The following is an 18016-nucleotide window of genomic DNA, read 5'->3' on the forward strand; positions in this document are numbered from 1 at the left end:
GTATAAAGATACGATCTTCAAACCTTTGTAACCTACAGACACTTAAATGGACGGTATTTGGGAATTAATGAACATTCCATCGACCTTCAGCTGATATCACGGGTTCTCAATAAGATCAATGTGTCAATCTGTCACCACAGATTGAGCGGACATAAATACAAGTTTACTTATTTTTATGCGCTGTTCATGCATAACATGCCATTACGATACTGAGCAACCAGAAATGAATATGTATTGACTGCATGTTCTATTGAGGTTACCTGTTTAACGATTTTCACTGATGAAAGTAGATACAATGTATTTTTATATTGTGTCATGTTATGAAATTTTATTTTAGAATGATATTGCTCATTCAATGATAATTTTTCTAATCTTAGATCAAATCCAATAAAATTGCTATGATGTATTAAAATATGATTTATTTGTTCATATTCATATGTTTTACCAAAATCAATAAATGATCAAGAAATAAGCAAAATTGTAAGTGTTCTGTAAGAAGTGCCTCTGAGTGTATAGCAGATATATAATGTTTTAAAACAGATGCCGAATGCTTAGTTCAATATGCACAACAATATCAACAAAATACCGTTCCAAAACTATTAGTTTACACATGTACTTGGTATAAAGCGTCACATAATTCCTCCTTTGCTTAATATGTATATTCTGAACATTATTACGCAATAGACAATTAAAACAAAAGTAACTTGTACTAAACAATTTGAACTTATGATGCATTTAAAGGAAAACCACTTCAAACTAAATTTATTTGTTTATTAAGCATATAATAAAGATTTATGATGTGCACATAATATAATTTACTACATTTTAATTTGTTTTATAAATACATGTATATAATAAAGAATTATGATGTGTATATAATATCACTAAAGATACCCGGAAATAGTAAAACATATAAAGATATTAGTAAAAATAAAAATACAATAATAACACATCAATGGCACAAACTTTCTAAAATTATAAAACAAATATAAAAGAAAAAGAAATCAAAGAGATCTGCCTTGTGCCTGACTCATACCTACAACCATTGGAATATAAAGCTGGCACTTTGTTCTTCCCTGGCAACAGGAAAGTATTGAAATTTGCATCGGCCTTAAAAAGGCAAACAATTGACTATACGAAAGACGTAATTCACACGAGCCACTGTGCCACAAAACTGTAATGTACATAAAAGATAAAATAACAATAAGAAACTGATTTCCATAAAAAATTATTATAATAAATAGGGATGCAAGAGGTAAACCGGTTAACCTACCGAAACGACCAGTTAACCGGTTACATTTTCGGAAAAAGGTTAACCTGCAAAAAAATATTTGATTATTTTTTTTCATTGAATAATTCTTACGATTTTACTTTTTTCGCGTGACATACTGCCAACTTGCACTGGCGACTAGTTAGAACAACATGCCACATGATCGACGGTAATAAATAACGTGTCAACAATCAAAGTAATAAAACAATTAATCAATACCTTTGTGATAACAAATAGGCGGTAATAAATGACACTATTGTTTTTTTTACTCGCTAAAATTTAACTAGCGAACTGCGGTGAGTGTGAGCTTTTAGCGAAGACGTAATTGACACGTTTATTGAACTCTCGATAAAAAACAGTTGAGACATTAGAAGGCTTATTTTGATGTTTTGTTTACCAATACCCAACACTGATTGCTCGCAAAAATACCGTGTTTATAAGTAACATTTTTATCAAGAATTGCATCCGTAATCTTGACGAGTTAACGTCCTTTTGTTTATATATAAATTAATATAATTATGATAACATTACGTCTAATGATTCCACCATTACCGTCCGATGACAGTGTTATTAAAGAAAGCAAATTATTAACTTAAAAATTAAAACAAAATGAACACACCATTTTTGTGAGCGATACGACGCGAACGTAAAATAAGCGGCCCAACCAAAAATAAGTTATTAACACGTGAAAATGAACATTGTGTAGTTTTTAAATTTTTTACCCCTGTGCATGTACGCAGGAAAACTAAATAAAATATATAGCATACATTTACAAAATTATTAAAATAAATTATACAAAACATTTTATTACGAAACTGGCATGTTATCAATGCAAGCGATATCAAATATGAAATAACTTTTGTTTCTACAGAGCTGTTCGAGCGGTATGAAATTTTTTACATACTCTAAATACGTTTCACTACTTAAGGCGTTTTGGTTAACCGGTTAATAACCAGTCACGGGAAAAGGTTAACCGGTTAATGATTTTTGTAACCTCTTGCATCCCTAATAATAAATATTATACAATAAATAAAACCACAACATGCAGTAACTGTAAGAAGCGAATGCCCCCAGAGCAATAACTCTTCAAATCCACATGGCAGAGTTATGGTTCTTGTATTCAGAATTCTGCACATCCCCAGTATGTCTCTATCATTATATGGAATTTCATTGAATCCTTTCAAAACTTCTCAACTAATACACCACATCACACAAAAAGGGCGGACATGCAGAAGGACAGGAGATGAGATTGACTTTATATCTCCCTTTGGGGGCATACAAATACAGCAGACATGTAACTAAATTGAGATACAATGAATTGCAGGAAAAAGTTACTAATTTATAGTAAGATATGTTGATTGTAAACACACAACTATCAACCAATTGCACGGAAATACAAAATAAATATCCAAACAGTCTGTTTAAAAATTACATCAATGCTTAAAATAACAAAACATTTATTTACGAAAACACAAACTCACAAAAATTTCTGACGTTGATACACCTAATAATAGCAACAATACACTTAATAATAATAATAATATTATTATTGTTAAACATACAATAATAATTATTATTAAAATAGAAGTATTATTGTATGTATAAACAATACATGGTAAAACACATTGGCAAATAAAGCTGTTTATTTGTACTGAACTTACTCTCAGCAAGCCCCATGCTTGGTTCTTAGGCTAAAAGGTGCCACAACAAATGTCTGATACATATAATATTTTGTATATATATATTTTTTTTTATTTGATATTTTTATGGTATTTTTTAACTTTCTTAGTTTTAAACTTGAAAGTCTACATACAGGGCACAGATGAAATGAAAATTGCTGATGTAAAGTTCTAAACCCTCACTTTTTCTATATATATCTATTATATTCAATTAATATATGCCAATACATGGGTAATACATGTATACTGATTATTGAATTAATTGAATAATCAGTATAAACATATTCAAGTCTAACAAGCTTACAATACAAAAAAGCAGTTATGCTATTTAAAGATTTACTTTGAAGTGTACCATGGCAACTCAGGGGTCTTGCTGATGCAAAATTAACTATATTAACCCGATTTTCCTTACATTGTAAACATAAATTTGTTTTGGGCTTTATGGAATGGAAATTAATTAAGAAAAAGTGGCAGCTGAGAATAATTTTCTCCAACCAAATGAGTAAAATTGTTTCTTTTGGACTGCAACTGCCATTAGCATTTTTCCTGACTAATATAAGGGTTGCAGATCGTACCTATACAATTTCTAAAATAAGCATCATTTATCACCAATTAGGGAATTTTTGTAAACATTAATAAATGAACTAAACAAACAACAGTGTTTGGTATTTATCTTTCAGTTGTACACGAGCTTTTAGGTGAGATTAATGAATATCAAATAGTGGGCTATGGAAGGATACCCTTTAAGAAATCAAGTACACCTAGTTTATATTGAGGAAAAACCATTTGAGTTAACTCAGCATGCTGTCTACTGATGCAGGTGCAGATTTGCAGTGTTCTCTGCCGCCACAATGCGTGTGATTTTCTCCGGCCGCGCTGCAATTGCCTGTACATACTGGTCGAGGTCCACCCCTAGACCGTGCAGGTTCTTCATGTAGTCCATACGCTGAGCATCAGTGAGCTTCAGTCCCTACAAGATACAGTACTTGACAAGTGGAGTTTTTGATCAAGAAACAACATCATCACCATTTGAGAAATACTTTTCTTACTAGATATTTATATGGATATATTAAATTGGGTGCAAAGAAAAAAGAATTGCAGGTAACAGATTCAGGTCCTGTGCACTGTTAATCAATCAAAGTAACTATTGATAGTCATCATTTTGCCTATCTTTTAGTAAATACCAATTTATCATTTGAATCAGGGAAAACGTAACTCAATACATGTATGAGAAGTGTTTTCAAATAATATGTCTAATGTCATATGCAACCAGCATAGCTCCAGACCGGCCTATGCATTTACCTGCTATGAACTGGAGCTACCCTGTCCACCATTCGGGCCCTGCTCTGTGAAAAGGGGGCTTCAAGCATGTGCAGGCTTATCAGGGACAACACTTTTCGCTTTCATAATATTTTTCGTTTCAAAAAAGTTGTTTAGGCGGAAACAGTCGTCCCTGATTAGCCTGTACTGACTGCACAGGCTTATCTGGGACAACACTTTACGCACATACATTAAGCCAAATTTTCTCAGAACGCAATCATTTAGTCACACAAGATTTTGCAGCTTCATTAGAGGACAGGGTAGCTCCTGACCAGATCACCTGGATGCGTTGGCTGGTCAGGACCAGATCACCTGGATGCGTTGGCTGGTCAGGACCAGATCACCTGGATGTGTTGGCTGGTCAGGACCAGATCACCTGGATGCATTGACTGGTCAGGACCAGATCACCTGGATGCGTTGGCTGGTCAGGACCAGATCACCTGGATGCGTTGGCTGGTCAGGACCAGATCACCTGGATGCGTTGGCTGGTCAGGACCAGATCACCTGGATGCGTTGGCTGGTCAGGACCAGATCACCTGGATGCGTTGGCTGGTCAGGACCAGATCACCTGGATGCGTTGGCTGGTCAGGACCAGATCACCTGGATGCATTGACTAGTCAGGACCAGATCACCTGGATGCGTTGGCTGGTCAGGACCAGATCACCTGGATGCGTTGGCTGGTCAGGACCAGATCACCTGGATGCGTTGGCTGGTCAGGACCAGATCACCTGGATGCGTTGGCTGGTCAGGACCAGATCACCTGGATGCGTTGGCTGGTCAGGACCAGATCACCTGGATGCGTTGGCTGGTCAGGACCAAATCACCTGGATGCGTTGGCTGGTCAGGACCAGATCACCTGGATGCGTTGGCTGGTCAGGACCAGATCACCTGGATGCGTTGGATGGTCAGGACCAGATCACCTGGATGCGTTGGCTGGTCAGGACCAGATCACCTGGATGCATTGGATGGTCAGGACCAGATCACCTGGATGCGTTGGCTGGTCAGGAGCTACACTGGCTGCATATAGCATAAGACCCATTTTCGCATAACGGGGCTCGTATTAATAGCGAGCACTTAAAACTTCAGAATCCTCACAGTACCTGGAGCTCCCCAAGTTTCACCGCCTCCCATTTCTTCCTCTTCTGTTCCTCTTCCTTCAACTCCAGTTCCAACTTGTGTTTCATGCCGGACAGCTCCATCTCCTGCTTGTGAGCCAACTCTTCTAAGGCTATCTTTTGCTCTGAATATCATATAATATAGATTTATTTAAAAAACATTCAATATATTATTATTTATATATCCATTTGCTATGAAAATCACAAAATATACATTTATTTTAACAACTTATCATTATTTCATTTTTTTTCTTATGCTATCATCTGCTCTGAAAATAACACAAGAGTCGTTTATTTAAAAAATATCAATATATCATGATTTATAACTCTTCTAACGCTATCTTTTGCTCTGAAAATCAATAATATACATAAATTTAAACAATTTCAATTTAGCATTATTTCGAGCTCTACCTTTGAATATGAACAGTGAGATTTAATGTCAATTGAACAAAAAAAGATGTTGTTTATATGACAAACTTTTAGCAAAGATGGACAGCCAATCAATGACTTACTTAAATGAAGACATGAACAGAGTTGAAACATGTTATATACAAGAGCACCGCCTTGCGGGTGCAGACCGCTCATCTATTTTCTTTTTAAAGGTGAAAGGACTCTCATTTTCAATCACAAAGGAGGGAGGGGTGGAGTGAAGAGGGGTGTTTAGTGTGGGGGTGTGGACATTTATTACATTATCTTCCAAAAATGCGGAAAAAAAACGCAAAAAAAACACGCAAAAACAAAAATCGGGGGGGGGGGGGGTGGGGGGGGGGGTGGGGGGGGGGTGGGGGGGGTGGATTCTTGGGTGCGATGGTTGGACGGTATTTCAAACATAAAATAATAACAATAAATATTTGTGTTTTTTAACCGTTTTAAATTCTTTTTTAAAAATTGGGGAGTGGGGTGGGTGGGGGGGGGGGGGGTATAGTGTGAGGGTGTGGTGGTCATATGTGAGATGATATTAAAAAAAAAAAAAAAAAAAAAAATTAGGGGGGTGGGTGTGGTATGTCAGGTAAGAGTAGTTTTGTCAAAGTATCAATAAAATCTAATCATAAATAAAGAAGTTATGGCAATTTTAGCCAAATTTAATAATTTGACCTTGAGAGTCAAGGTCATTCAAAGGTCAAGGTAAAATTCAACTTGCCAGGTACAGTAACCTCATGATAGCATGAAAGTATTTGAAGTTTGAAAGCAATAGCCTTGATACTTTAGAAGTAAAGTGGATCGAAACAAAATATTTAACCATATATTCAAAGTTACTAAGTCAAAAAAGGGCCATAATTCCGTAAAAATGACAACCAGAGTTATGCAACTTGTCCTTTTACTGAACCCTTATGATAGTTTGCGAGTGTTCCAAGTATGAAAGCGATATCTATGATACTTTAAGGGTAAAGTGGACCAAAACACAAAACTTAACCAAATTTTCAATTTTCTAAGTATAAAGAGCCCATAATTCCGTCCAAATGCCAGTCAGAGTTACATAACTTTGCCTGCACAGCCCCCTTATGATAGTTAATAAGTGTTGCAAGTATGAAAGCAATAGCTTTGATACTGTAGGAATAAAGTGGACCTAAACACAAAACTTAACCAAATTTTCAATTTTCTAAGTATAAAAAGGGAACTTAATTCTGTCAAAATGCCAGTCAGAGTTACATTACTTTGCCTGCACAGTCCCCTCATGATAGTTAGTAAGTGCAAGTATGAAAGCAATAGCTTTGATACTTAAGAAATAAAATGGACATAAACACAAAACTTAACAAAAAATTTCAATTTTCTAAGTATAAAAAGGGCACATAATTCTGTCAAAATGCACGCCAGAGTTATCTAACTTTGCCTGCCCAGTCCCCTCATGATAGTAAGTAAGTGTACCAAGTTTGAATGCAATAGCATTGATACTTTCTGAGAAAAGTGGACCTAAACGCAAAACTTAACCGGACGCCGACGCCGACGCCAAGGTGATGACAATAGCTCATAATTTTTTTTCAAAAGATAGATGAGCTAAAAATCCATATTAAAACTGGGACTTAAAATGTCTATAAGTAAAGGAAAAAGGTTACGGTATTATCACTGACCAAGGTCGATGCGATCTTTCTCATTCTTCAGCTTCAGGTCTGTCATCTTTTGTTCTTGCTCTTCTGATTCATACTGAAATAATATACAGGTAAACAGTGTTTGATGTACTGAAATAATATACAAGTAAACAGTGTTTGTTGTACTGAAATAATATACAGGTAAACAGTGTTTGATGTACTAAAATAAAATACAAGTAAACAGTGTTTGATGTACTGAAATAATATACAGGTTAACTGTGTTTGTTGCACTGATATAATATACAGGTAAGCAGGATTTATTGTACTGAAATAATATACAGGTAAACAGTGTTTGTTGTACTTAAATAATATACAGGTAAACTGTGTTTGTTGTACTGAAATAATTTACAGGTAAACAGGATTTGTTGTACTGAAATAATATACAGATAAACAGTGTTTGTTGTACTGAAATAATATACAGGTAAAAGTGTTTGTTGTACTGAAATACTATAAAGGTAAACAGTGTTTGTTGTACTGAAATAATATACAGGTTAACAAGATTTGTTGTACTAAATAATATACAGGTAAACCTGTGTTTGTTCACTTGGTTTTACTTAAATAATATACAGGTAAGCAAAATGTGTTGTACTGAAATAATATACAGGTAAACTGTGTTTGTTGTACTGAAATATTATACAGGTAAACAGTGTTTGTTGTACTGAAATAATATACAGGTAAACAGTGTTTGTTGTACTGAAATAATATACAGGTAAACAGTGCTTATTGTACTGAAACACTATACAGATTAACAGCATTTGGTGTACTGAAATAATGTACAGGTAAACAGTGTTTGTTGTATTGAAATAATATATAAGTAAGCAATAATTGCACTGAAATAATATTCAGGTGAGCAGCATCTGTTTATTGAAATAATGTACAGGTAAGCATCACTTTAAGACTTTGTGTACTAAAATAATATACAGGTAAGCAGCATTTGTTAGCACAGAAATAACAAACAGAAATGTAGGGATACCAGAATAAGCATACCACAAATGTGGAAATAAAATCTCGATTCACAAGCACAAATGTACATGTTTTATTGTAAAGACAAGACTTAATTCATCACCTTGATGCAGTTCTCAATAGTTGCTACATTGTACCTTAGTAAAACTGAAGCGTGTTTAAAAAAAATTTAATAGCCTAAAACAGGGCTAAATTCATGTGCATAAAGTGTCTTCCCAGATAAGCCTGTTCAGTTTACACAGGCTAATCGGCGACAACACTTTCCCTTTTTATGGCATTTTTTGTTTTAAGGAAATCTCTTCTTAGCAAAAATCCAGTTTATGAGGAAAGTGTCTGCCCTGATTAGCCTGTGCATACTGCACAGGTTAATCTGGGACCAAACGTTAAGCAATTGCATTGAGCCCTGTTTTCCTAGAGTGCTGCTCAAATGAAAATGAGTCGTGTTCTGAGAAAACTGGGCATAATGCATGTGCGTAAAGTGTTGTCACAGATTAGCCTGTGCAATCCACACAGGCTAATCAGGGACGACACTTTCTGCTTTTATGACATTTTTCGTTTAAATGAAGTCTCTTCTTAGCAAAAATCCAATTTAGGCGACGGTGTCGTTCCTGATTAGCCTGTGCAGACTTCACAGGCTAATCTGGGACGAAACTTTACGCACATGCATTTTGCACAGTTTTCTCAGAACGCGACTCAAATAATGTCCACAAATATACTCATACTGTTAAGTAACTTACAGCCATCTTGAGTCTGGTCCGCACTTCAATGGCCCCGTCGTGTAGCTTCTGCAGTTTCTCGTGGGCAAAGTACCCCCGGAACACTACCTTGGAGATGTTATAGCCAATGGACTTGGCCCTCTCAGTGAGCTGAGGGAAGCTGGACAGGTTGTTCAGCTGTCCAGAGTTCTCTATAAACTCTATGTACCTTGAAGGTTACATGTATGGACGGTGAGGTCAAGGTCATATTCAAAACAAATTCTATACCTCATCACTTGTGTTCAAAATTATCAAAGTTAGTTATCAAAATTATGACACACAACAGTATCACCTAAACAGATATTTTCAAGAAACTCTATGGGAAGTATTAATGGGCAAATGAACAGCTGCATACATTTTGTGGTATTTTGAGGCACGTTGTTGCAATTCTTAAACTAGAAATGGCGCGGCAGAGGCCGACGCGTATCCCCACGCCGAATATTTGACCTAGGTGTGCCCCAGGGTTGGTAATGGGGCCATGCATAGCTGAGATTGACCGTATTGTCATAAGAGAAGTTCATCATCAATTAGAAGTGAATTGGTGTAGAAATGAAGAAGTTATAGTAAAAGGCAATTTTGGGTGGGTGTGACATATGTGGGCAGGGCGCCCCAGGGTTGGTAATTGTGCCATGCATAGTTGAGATTGACCGTATTGTCATAAGAGAAGTTCAGTATCAATTTGAAGTGAATCGGTGTAGAAATGAAGAAATTATAGTAAAAGGCAATTTTGGGCGGGTGTGGTCTATGTGGGCGGGGCCCCAGGGTTGGTAATGGGGCCATGCATAGTTGAGATTGACCGTATTGTCATAAGAGAGGTTCAGTATCAATTTGAAGTGAATCGGTGTAGAAATGAAGAAATTATAGTAAAAGGCAATTTTGGGTGGGTGTGGTCTATGTGGGCGGGGCGCCCCAGGGTTGGTAATGGGGCCATGCATAGTTGAGATTGACTGTTTTGTCATAAGAGAAGTTCAATATCAATTTGAAGTGAATCGGTGTAGAAATGAAGAAATTATAGTAAAGGCAATTTTGGGTCGGTGTGGTCTATGTGGGCGGGGCCCCAGGGTTGGTTATGGGGCCATGCATAGTTGAGATTGACCCTAATGTCATAAGAGAAGTTCAGTATCAATTTGAAGTGAATCCGTGTAGAAATGAAAAAATTATAGTAAATGGAATTTTTTGGTGGGTGTGGCCTATGTGGGCGGGCGCCCCAGGGTTGGGATTGGGGCCATGCATAGTTGAGATTGACCCTAATGTCATAACAAAAGTTCAGTATCAATTTGAAGTGAATCCGTGTAGAAATGAAAAAATTATAGTAAATGGAAATTTTTGGTGGGTGTGGCCTATGTGGGCGGGGCGCCCCAGGGTTGGGAATGGGGCCATGCATGGTTCAGTTTGACCGTATTGTCATAAGAGAGGTCCAGTATCAATTTGAAGTGAATCGGTGTAGAAATAAAGAAGTAAATGTAAAATAACCTAAAAAAATGAGTGATAATTTCTGACGCGGCCCCACCCCAACTGCTATAACTTTTGACCCAGGGGTCAGATCAAAATTCCAAATAGTGCAGGGTCGCACATATGCTCATAGCTACCATGTGTGTAAGTTTCAAGGTTCTAGTGCTTTTAGTGTAGGAGGAGATAGTGGCCAGGACGGACGGACAGACAGACGGACGGACGGCGGAGATAACCAAAATATCCCCACCTTTTTTTCAAAAAGCGTGGGGATAACAAAAACAAACAAATACCGGTATATGGTAAAAATGTATTATTACATTTTGGTAAAATTGTGGGGATTTTTTTACCATAAATTATGTGTATGTACCATGAAATTTAAAACAGTGCTAACTTAATATTATTTATAAAGGGTCTTCATAAACGACAATATTGTAGTTGTACAGTTACCAGTATAAGAATTACATGAATATATTGATTACTTACGTATTTTTAGCAGCAAAGGCGACAGTGTCTGCACACACACAACTGGTAAAATAAATAAATGTGTCTTGTTTTGAGAAAACTGGGTATAATGCATGTGCGTAAAGTGTTGTCCCAGATTAGCCTGTGTAGTCCGCACAGGCAAATCAGGGACAACACTTTCCACTTAAACTAGATTTTTGGTAAAAAGGGACTTCCTCTAAACAAAAAATACCATTAAAGCGGAAATTGTCGTCCCTGATTAGCCTGTGCGGACTGCACAGGCTAATCTGGGACGACACTTTACGCACATGCATTTTGCCAAATTTTCACGGAACAAGACACACATTATTAACAACTAATTACATGCAATTTTTAGAAAGTTTGTTGCAGTTTTAAGAACAGTTCAAACACATGTGTCCTCTTGTAACAGTCATTGACAAAAGCTATTCTGCCATTAAACTCAAATCCTTTACACTATTGCGTTAAAAATTCATTCTGATTAACAATAAAATAGGCAAACAATTGTGTATTTTGGGCTGATAAGTGCTGACTGCGTCAAATTCCCTCCACCAACCGATCCCACCTTTAATATACCACACAAAAATTCAAAACACTCTCAATTGAGCCAAACTTTACAATCTTAGATGCATATGCACTACAAAGTATGTAAAAGACCATAACATTAACTTACTTTACAAAATCTGCAATAGGATCTTTAGTGGCTTCTAGCTGTAATATTTGAAATCAAGTGAAGAAATGAATATTAGTTAAAACAAATACTGTATGCCTCATTCCATTTCTTTCTTTGAGCCACATGACTCTTAACTTAAAAGTCTTAAATATCCTTTACAGACAGTGGATATACCCAAAACAAGACTATTGCCAAGTAATATATGTCCCCTACTGGCTCCACCATTGTCAGAATTTTTTATTTTATTTGTTGCCATAGCAACCAGAATTCTTGATGTAGGAAAAAAATTAAATGACATGCATAATCTCCTTATTGCCATCTGTCCATATTTCAAATTTCATGAAAAAATATGAAGAACTTTTAAAGTTATCGCAGGATCCAGAAAACTGTGACGGACTGACAGACTGATGCACAGAGCGCAAACCATAAGTCCCCTCCGGTGAAACAGGTAGGGGACAATAAGAAGCAAACGCAGATACAACTACATAATATACATGATGTTGCTGTAAAGTATATTTGAAATGAAACACACTGAATAATAAATAAATACTTGTAAAGACAAATTACTCCAAACCCTTAAGGCAAAGTGTATAGATGGCCCCAAACAAGTTATTAACTGTTTGCTGTATGAACATGTCAATAGCACAAATAAAGAATTACTTTGGTGAATCTAAAAATGAAAATAGAGGTTCAATTGCTAAGTAATTTCTTTCAAAGAACAAACTGGCTGTCTTCATTTATGCATTGTTAGCTAAGACTAAATATTTTTTTAAACTATACTGGTAAATTTAAGGATGATATTTCAATTTTGTTAATCCTTTCCCCCAAAAGAAGCGAAACCAGCAACCAGCATAAAACCAGAACAGCCTGCGAGTAACTCGCAGTCTGTTCAGGTTTGTATGCTGTTTGCTGCTCATCAGTAACTAAGGTTTGAAAATGAAGCCTTTAAAACTTGAATTTAGTAAGAAAGGTATTTAATGAAATGTAACATTTTAAAGGACTAAAAATGTGTAACAAGAGCACTGCTAAAAATACGTTTCTAAGTGGAAAAGGGTTAAATACGTATCTAAGTGGTGAAGGGTTAAAAAGTGCCATACCATGAGGTCAATGTCAGTAAGCTCGTAGAAGATCATGAGCTTCACTCTGATAAGTGCGTCATCAGCTGTCCGTACCTCGTCCACCTGTAGGAAAGTCATCAGAACGTCACAATGAACTACACAAACATGCTGCACTTTTAGCCCTTTCCAACTAAGAAGCAAAGTAAAAATGGCTAAATGCAACCAGCATTAAACCAGAGTAGCCTGCGACTAATTCACAGTCTGTTCAGGTTTAATGCTGTTTGCTGCTCATCAGTATCTTAGGGATGGAAATGAAGCCTTTAAAACTAGGATTTGTTATTAAGAAAGGTCTTCAATTAAATTTTATTTTCTAAGGAACTACAAACGCCTCAAACTGCATAATATCCGAGTAGTAATGGGTTAAGCAATATTTAAAAAAAAAACATCCTATAGTTTTATCCAATAATAGCTTCAAAATAAAAATGAACATTTTTTAAATAAAAACATCAGCTGTGACTTTACAATTGTACACACATTATAGTAGAACTGATCCGGTATGATCTGTAGACGTTCAAATTTATTCTGGTTTGGAATAAGTCGAGTCTTGTTGTCAGGGTCTGTGCCGTGCCATGAGAATTTGTGTAGCCTGAAAACGACAACAATTCTGAAGCAAAACAATAGCAGCCATTATTTCTTTAAAGAAGACATTCACAACATACATTTAACTGCTATTGTTACCATGTCTATAGATCCTGCCAAAAAATATAGTATTCCAGATTGAACATGATTCACATACTCAAACAAATATTTGTTAATGCAAAAATGACAAACAGTTATATAACTTTAAATATTTGTTGTTGTTTTTTTTAATTTGTACATACATGGTATTAACCATTAAGAGTTGTTTCAGTTTTGTAACAGATTAATGTATGTATAGCATTCCTCATAAAGTCTTACCATTCATGGGCCATTGGCATAAACATTGTGGGTCCATACTTGATGTAACGCTTCACCTTATTGGTTGACGCGTCCTGGCTGTACACTACCAAGGCTTCGTTAGCATCCAATGAAATCATGTCTTGCTTGGTTATGCTTTTGTATGCAAGTGTGTTCAGAAACATAACACATGGTCTGAAAATCAAAAGACACTATCATTATCATATCTTAATAATAATGTTATATACATAGCATATCCAATGAATATTACATCATTCTATAACTACTTCAAACAATAAGTTGGTTAACATATTGAACAAATATTAGTATTTTAATACCATATCTGATTTTAGAGTAAAAAACAAGGGACAAAATTGTCACAAAACCAGGTTTTCATTGTGAAAAAAAAATCTGATAAAGGGAGAAAACTCAAACTGAACTTTTGATATGACCAAAAAAAATTAACCCCCTTTGTAAGTTTTTTTTTTTTTTAAATCTATTTTTAGTCGTGGCGACCTTGACATTGGAGATATTGACGTGAATCTTTCGTGGGACACACCGTCCCATGATGGTGAACAAATGTGCCAAATGATTTTAAAATCTCACAATGAATGACATAGTTATGGCCAGGACAAGCTCATTTATGGCCATTTTTGACCTTTGAACTCAAAGTGTGACCTTGACCTTGGAGATATCGACGTAATTATTTCGCGCGACACACCGTCCAATGATGGTGAACAAATGTGCCAAATGATTTTAAAATCTGACGATGAACGACATAGTTATGGCTCGGACAAGCTCATTTATGGCCATTTTTGACCTTTGAACTCAAAGTGTGACCTTGACCTTGGAGATATCGACGTAATTATTTCGCGCGACACACCGTCCAATGATGGTGAACAAATGTGCCAAATGATTTTAAAATCTGACAATGAACGACATAGTTATGGCCCGGACAAGCTTATTCCGCCAGCCCGCCAGCCCGCCAGCCAGCCAGCCAGCCCGCCAGCCAGCCAGCCCGCCAGCCAGCCAGCCCGCCCGCATTCGCCAATCTAATAACCAGTTTTTTCCTTCGGAAAACCTGGTTAACAAAACATCAACCACATTGAATTAAAAACATCAATTATTAGGATGAGTAGCTATCATCCCTTATTGTTTTTAGTGACACAGTCTTGAATTTGGAATTTATTGGGACATGCTCAGCTAGTTGGGCTAATGTCCGTTGGAACTAGACAAATCTTTTGCAAATAAATTATTAGGATGAGTAGATATCATCACTTGTGTTTTTATAATGGCTGTCATGCCAGGCTATATCCTCAATCTTATTTACTTACCCGTGCTAATGCTCTATGCAACCGTCTCTATGTTAACTTACCTATGGCATGCTTATGCTCTTTGCGACCGTTTCTATGTTTACTTACCCATGCTTATGCTCTATCTGACCGTCTCTATGTTTGACAACCAAGTACTCATTCTGATTGGCGGTGTACCTCTGTAGTACCGTCATACGCTCACGAAACAAAAACAGCTGAATAAAAATAGATTTATTATTTTTCATGAATAAATATTTTTCCTCCATGATTGGCCATGAAGGGATGAAATGAAACCAAATTTATTAAATAATGGTGTATGATATTACAGTTCTAATATTAATAAAAACAACTTTTGCTAATGGACTGCTAAAGCTCTATTCAGTCTAACATATTATGATCAGGTTAGTAGAGCTGGGGTTTAAAAATCTGTTAAACACCACTTGCCCTGAAGGGATGACCTTGCTTACTTTGTAGCTTCTAACATTTTATGTTTTGTCAGTCATTCTTACTTAGACATTATTTCTTCTCAATATTAATTAGGAATATCAAGCTACTTTGATATTTTGTGAGAAAATAAAGGGCGTCAATGTTCAAATAAATCCCAACCCCGAACATTGACTGGTTACTGTAATAAACACAACATTGTATGCATTGACACAATCTTATAATGTGGCCCCCAAGACAAGCACCTTATCCTGTTACAAAATAAAGTGGCAGACTAGACTAATAATTTGTTAACTCTATTGGGCGAGTATTTTGGACATCACAGGGCTCCCCCTGGCTCAAAATTTTCCTTAGTAAAATTTACCGTAGAACATCGAATTTCTTCACATTTTATCACTTTAATGAGGTTTTATGAAGAAAGTTTTAGACAAATGAAAATGTCTAATTTTCTAATTTGTAGCCATTTGGTAATTTGGCACATGGCACAGCAGGTCCTGCATTATAAGTGCCCAGATGAAAATTTTAGTCACCACTTTGAGAAGGAATTGGATTTTAACACCCCTGTAGTGGATAATACAATTACAGGACTGGAAATAGACATACCCTTTTCGGACCATCTTCAATTCTTGCTTGCCCTTCATGATTATACACCAGTGCCTGCACACAAAAAAATAAATAAAGCAAGTGTTGATTTTTCCGGCTTATCAGAACGATGCAAACAATATAACAATTTTATGAATAAGTTTGATGATACAAGTCAGTACAGTATTAAAGGCAAATATAGAAAAGAATTTAATCGCATGATGATGTGCCATTGTGCAGAAGAGTATGTCAGTCTCAAGAACAAAACTTGTAAGCAGCAGCAATCATATCATCGGTCTACATCTTTATCAGTCTCATTCTCATACACAGTGTTTTTTTTTGTTCAAATTTATTTCCGGTATGAAACCCATTCCGAATGAATAAAAGTATATATTTTTCGCAAATGGGACATAAAAATTCCAATAAAAATGAGTCAAAACATTTAATTTCAAATGCAGCTCTATAAGCTGAACCTTAGTATTTTTTTAGCAAAATATCAACAACACCAATTAACCAATTCAATCAAAGAAACCCGTCCCCATTTCCAAAATTGTGAAAAAAACAACACTGTTACAAGTTTATCTTCAAGTTCAATGCGTGTCACAAGTGAAAAGAGGTTACCGCACCCGCACTGGCCGCAGGGAAGTATTGCGATTGTATGATGAATTAAAGTCTTTACTTTGTCTTTAACCGTTAATAACATTAATTAACCTGCTCTCCAACATTCAATGTTCTCCAGCCGACCGTCATATTGGTTCTTGTATACAAATATGTCAATATATTTAAGCGACGATTTCACAATCTTATTATTTATAGCGTTTACATGTTGTTGTTGTTTGTTTTGAAATACGCACGGTTACTTGCCTTGAGGTTACAATATACTAAATATTTTGGAGTGCTATACTCTCTCAAAACATGAACATCATTTATAAGAAGAAGCAATTCTCTGTAGGGGCACTTGCCACGGCTTTAATTTAGAATGTTTCTTTGTGCATGTGGTAGGGAAAACATTGATGTTTAACAGAAATTTACTCTTTTGCATGAAGGTTGGAGACTACATGAGACTTTGACAGATGGCGGGAAACCCTTCTCAACTGATACGAAGCCGGTAAATAGATGGCCATAAAACAGTAACCGCTGATTCGCGTCGAGTTCTTTCTTGCATAACGTATGACCCCCCCCCCCCTTTTTATTGTTTAAATCATTGCGGCTTGGAATGCTCTTTAAGAAAAGGTGTGGTAAGCGGATGTCTATGCGCAAAAGTTTGACTTTATTTTTTGTTAAAGTTATTGCTTTCACATTGAATTTGTGTAGGAAATCTTTGAGTATTTTGGGCGAGGTATAAAACCCGGAAATATCCGGAAATCTTTATGGTAAAACCCGGAACCGATATAAATGGTTATAACTTCATCATTATTCGTCCGATATTAATTATAATGGTACCGTTGTAAAGAAGATCCTCTACAGATTCTAACCATATCAAAATATTTTATGGCAGGGTCGTAGTCGGCCTGTAAATCGCGGACAAAGTCGGCCTGTTTTAACGTTTTTTTTTACACACGCTAATGCCGAAAAGAAAACCCGGAACCGATATAAATGGTTATAACTTCATTATTATTCGTCCGATATTAATTATAATGGTACCGTTGTAAAGAAGATCCTCTACAGATTCTAACCATATCAAAATATTTTATGGCAGGGTCGTAGTCGGCCTGTAAATCGCGGACAAAGTCGGCCTGTTTTAACGTTTTTTTTTACACACGCAAATGCCGAGAAGAAAACCCGGAACCGATATAAATGGTTATAACTTCATCATTATTCGTCCGATATTAATTATAATGGTACCGTTGTAAAGAAGATCCTCTACAGATTCTAACCATATCAAAATA

General features: G+C 36.1%; 1 protein-coding gene across 1 annotated transcript; it reads right to left on the reverse strand.

The window, feature by feature from the left end:
• Positions 1–2348: 2348 nt before the first annotated feature.
• LOC127833300 (uncharacterized) lies at positions 2349–16971 on the reverse strand. The gene is made up of 12 exons (XM_052358480.1): positions 16839–16971; positions 16149–16202; positions 15210–15316; positions 13810–13983; positions 13387–13498; positions 12892–12975; positions 11795–11832; positions 11125–11166; positions 9172–9358; positions 7454–7526; positions 5370–5509; positions 2349–3919 (listed from the first exon to the last, which is right to left on the reverse strand). The coding sequence occupies exons 1-12, from the start codon at positions 16875–16877 to the stop codon at positions 3758–3760; spliced, it is 1212 nt and encodes a 403-aa protein (XP_052214440.1). The 5' UTR covers positions 16878–16971; the 3' UTR covers positions 2349–3757.
• Positions 16972–18016: the final 1045 nt, after the last annotated feature.

Source organism: Dreissena polymorpha, chromosome 6 (assembly GCF_020536995.1).
Source record: "Dreissena polymorpha isolate Duluth1 chromosome 6, UMN_Dpol_1.0, whole genome shotgun sequence".
Classification (NCBI taxonomy): Eukaryota; Metazoa; Mollusca; class Bivalvia; order Myida; family Dreissenidae; genus Dreissena; species Dreissena polymorpha.

Excerpts from the sequence above, each read along its gene's own strand:
- LOC127833300 (XM_052358480.1), bottom strand. The coding sequence starts at position 16,877 with ATGACGGTCGGCTGGAGAACATTGAATGTTGGAGAGCAG. Across the intron at positions 13,984-15,209 it reads CAGATAGAGCATAAGCATGG|ACCATGTGTTATGTTTCTGA; the intron begins GTAAGTAAACAT and ends TTTGATTTTCAG. Across the intron at positions 9,359-11,124 it reads GCCTTTGCTGCTAAAAATAC|GTACATAGAGTTTATAGAGA; the intron begins GTAAGTAATCAA and ends GTAACCTTCAAG.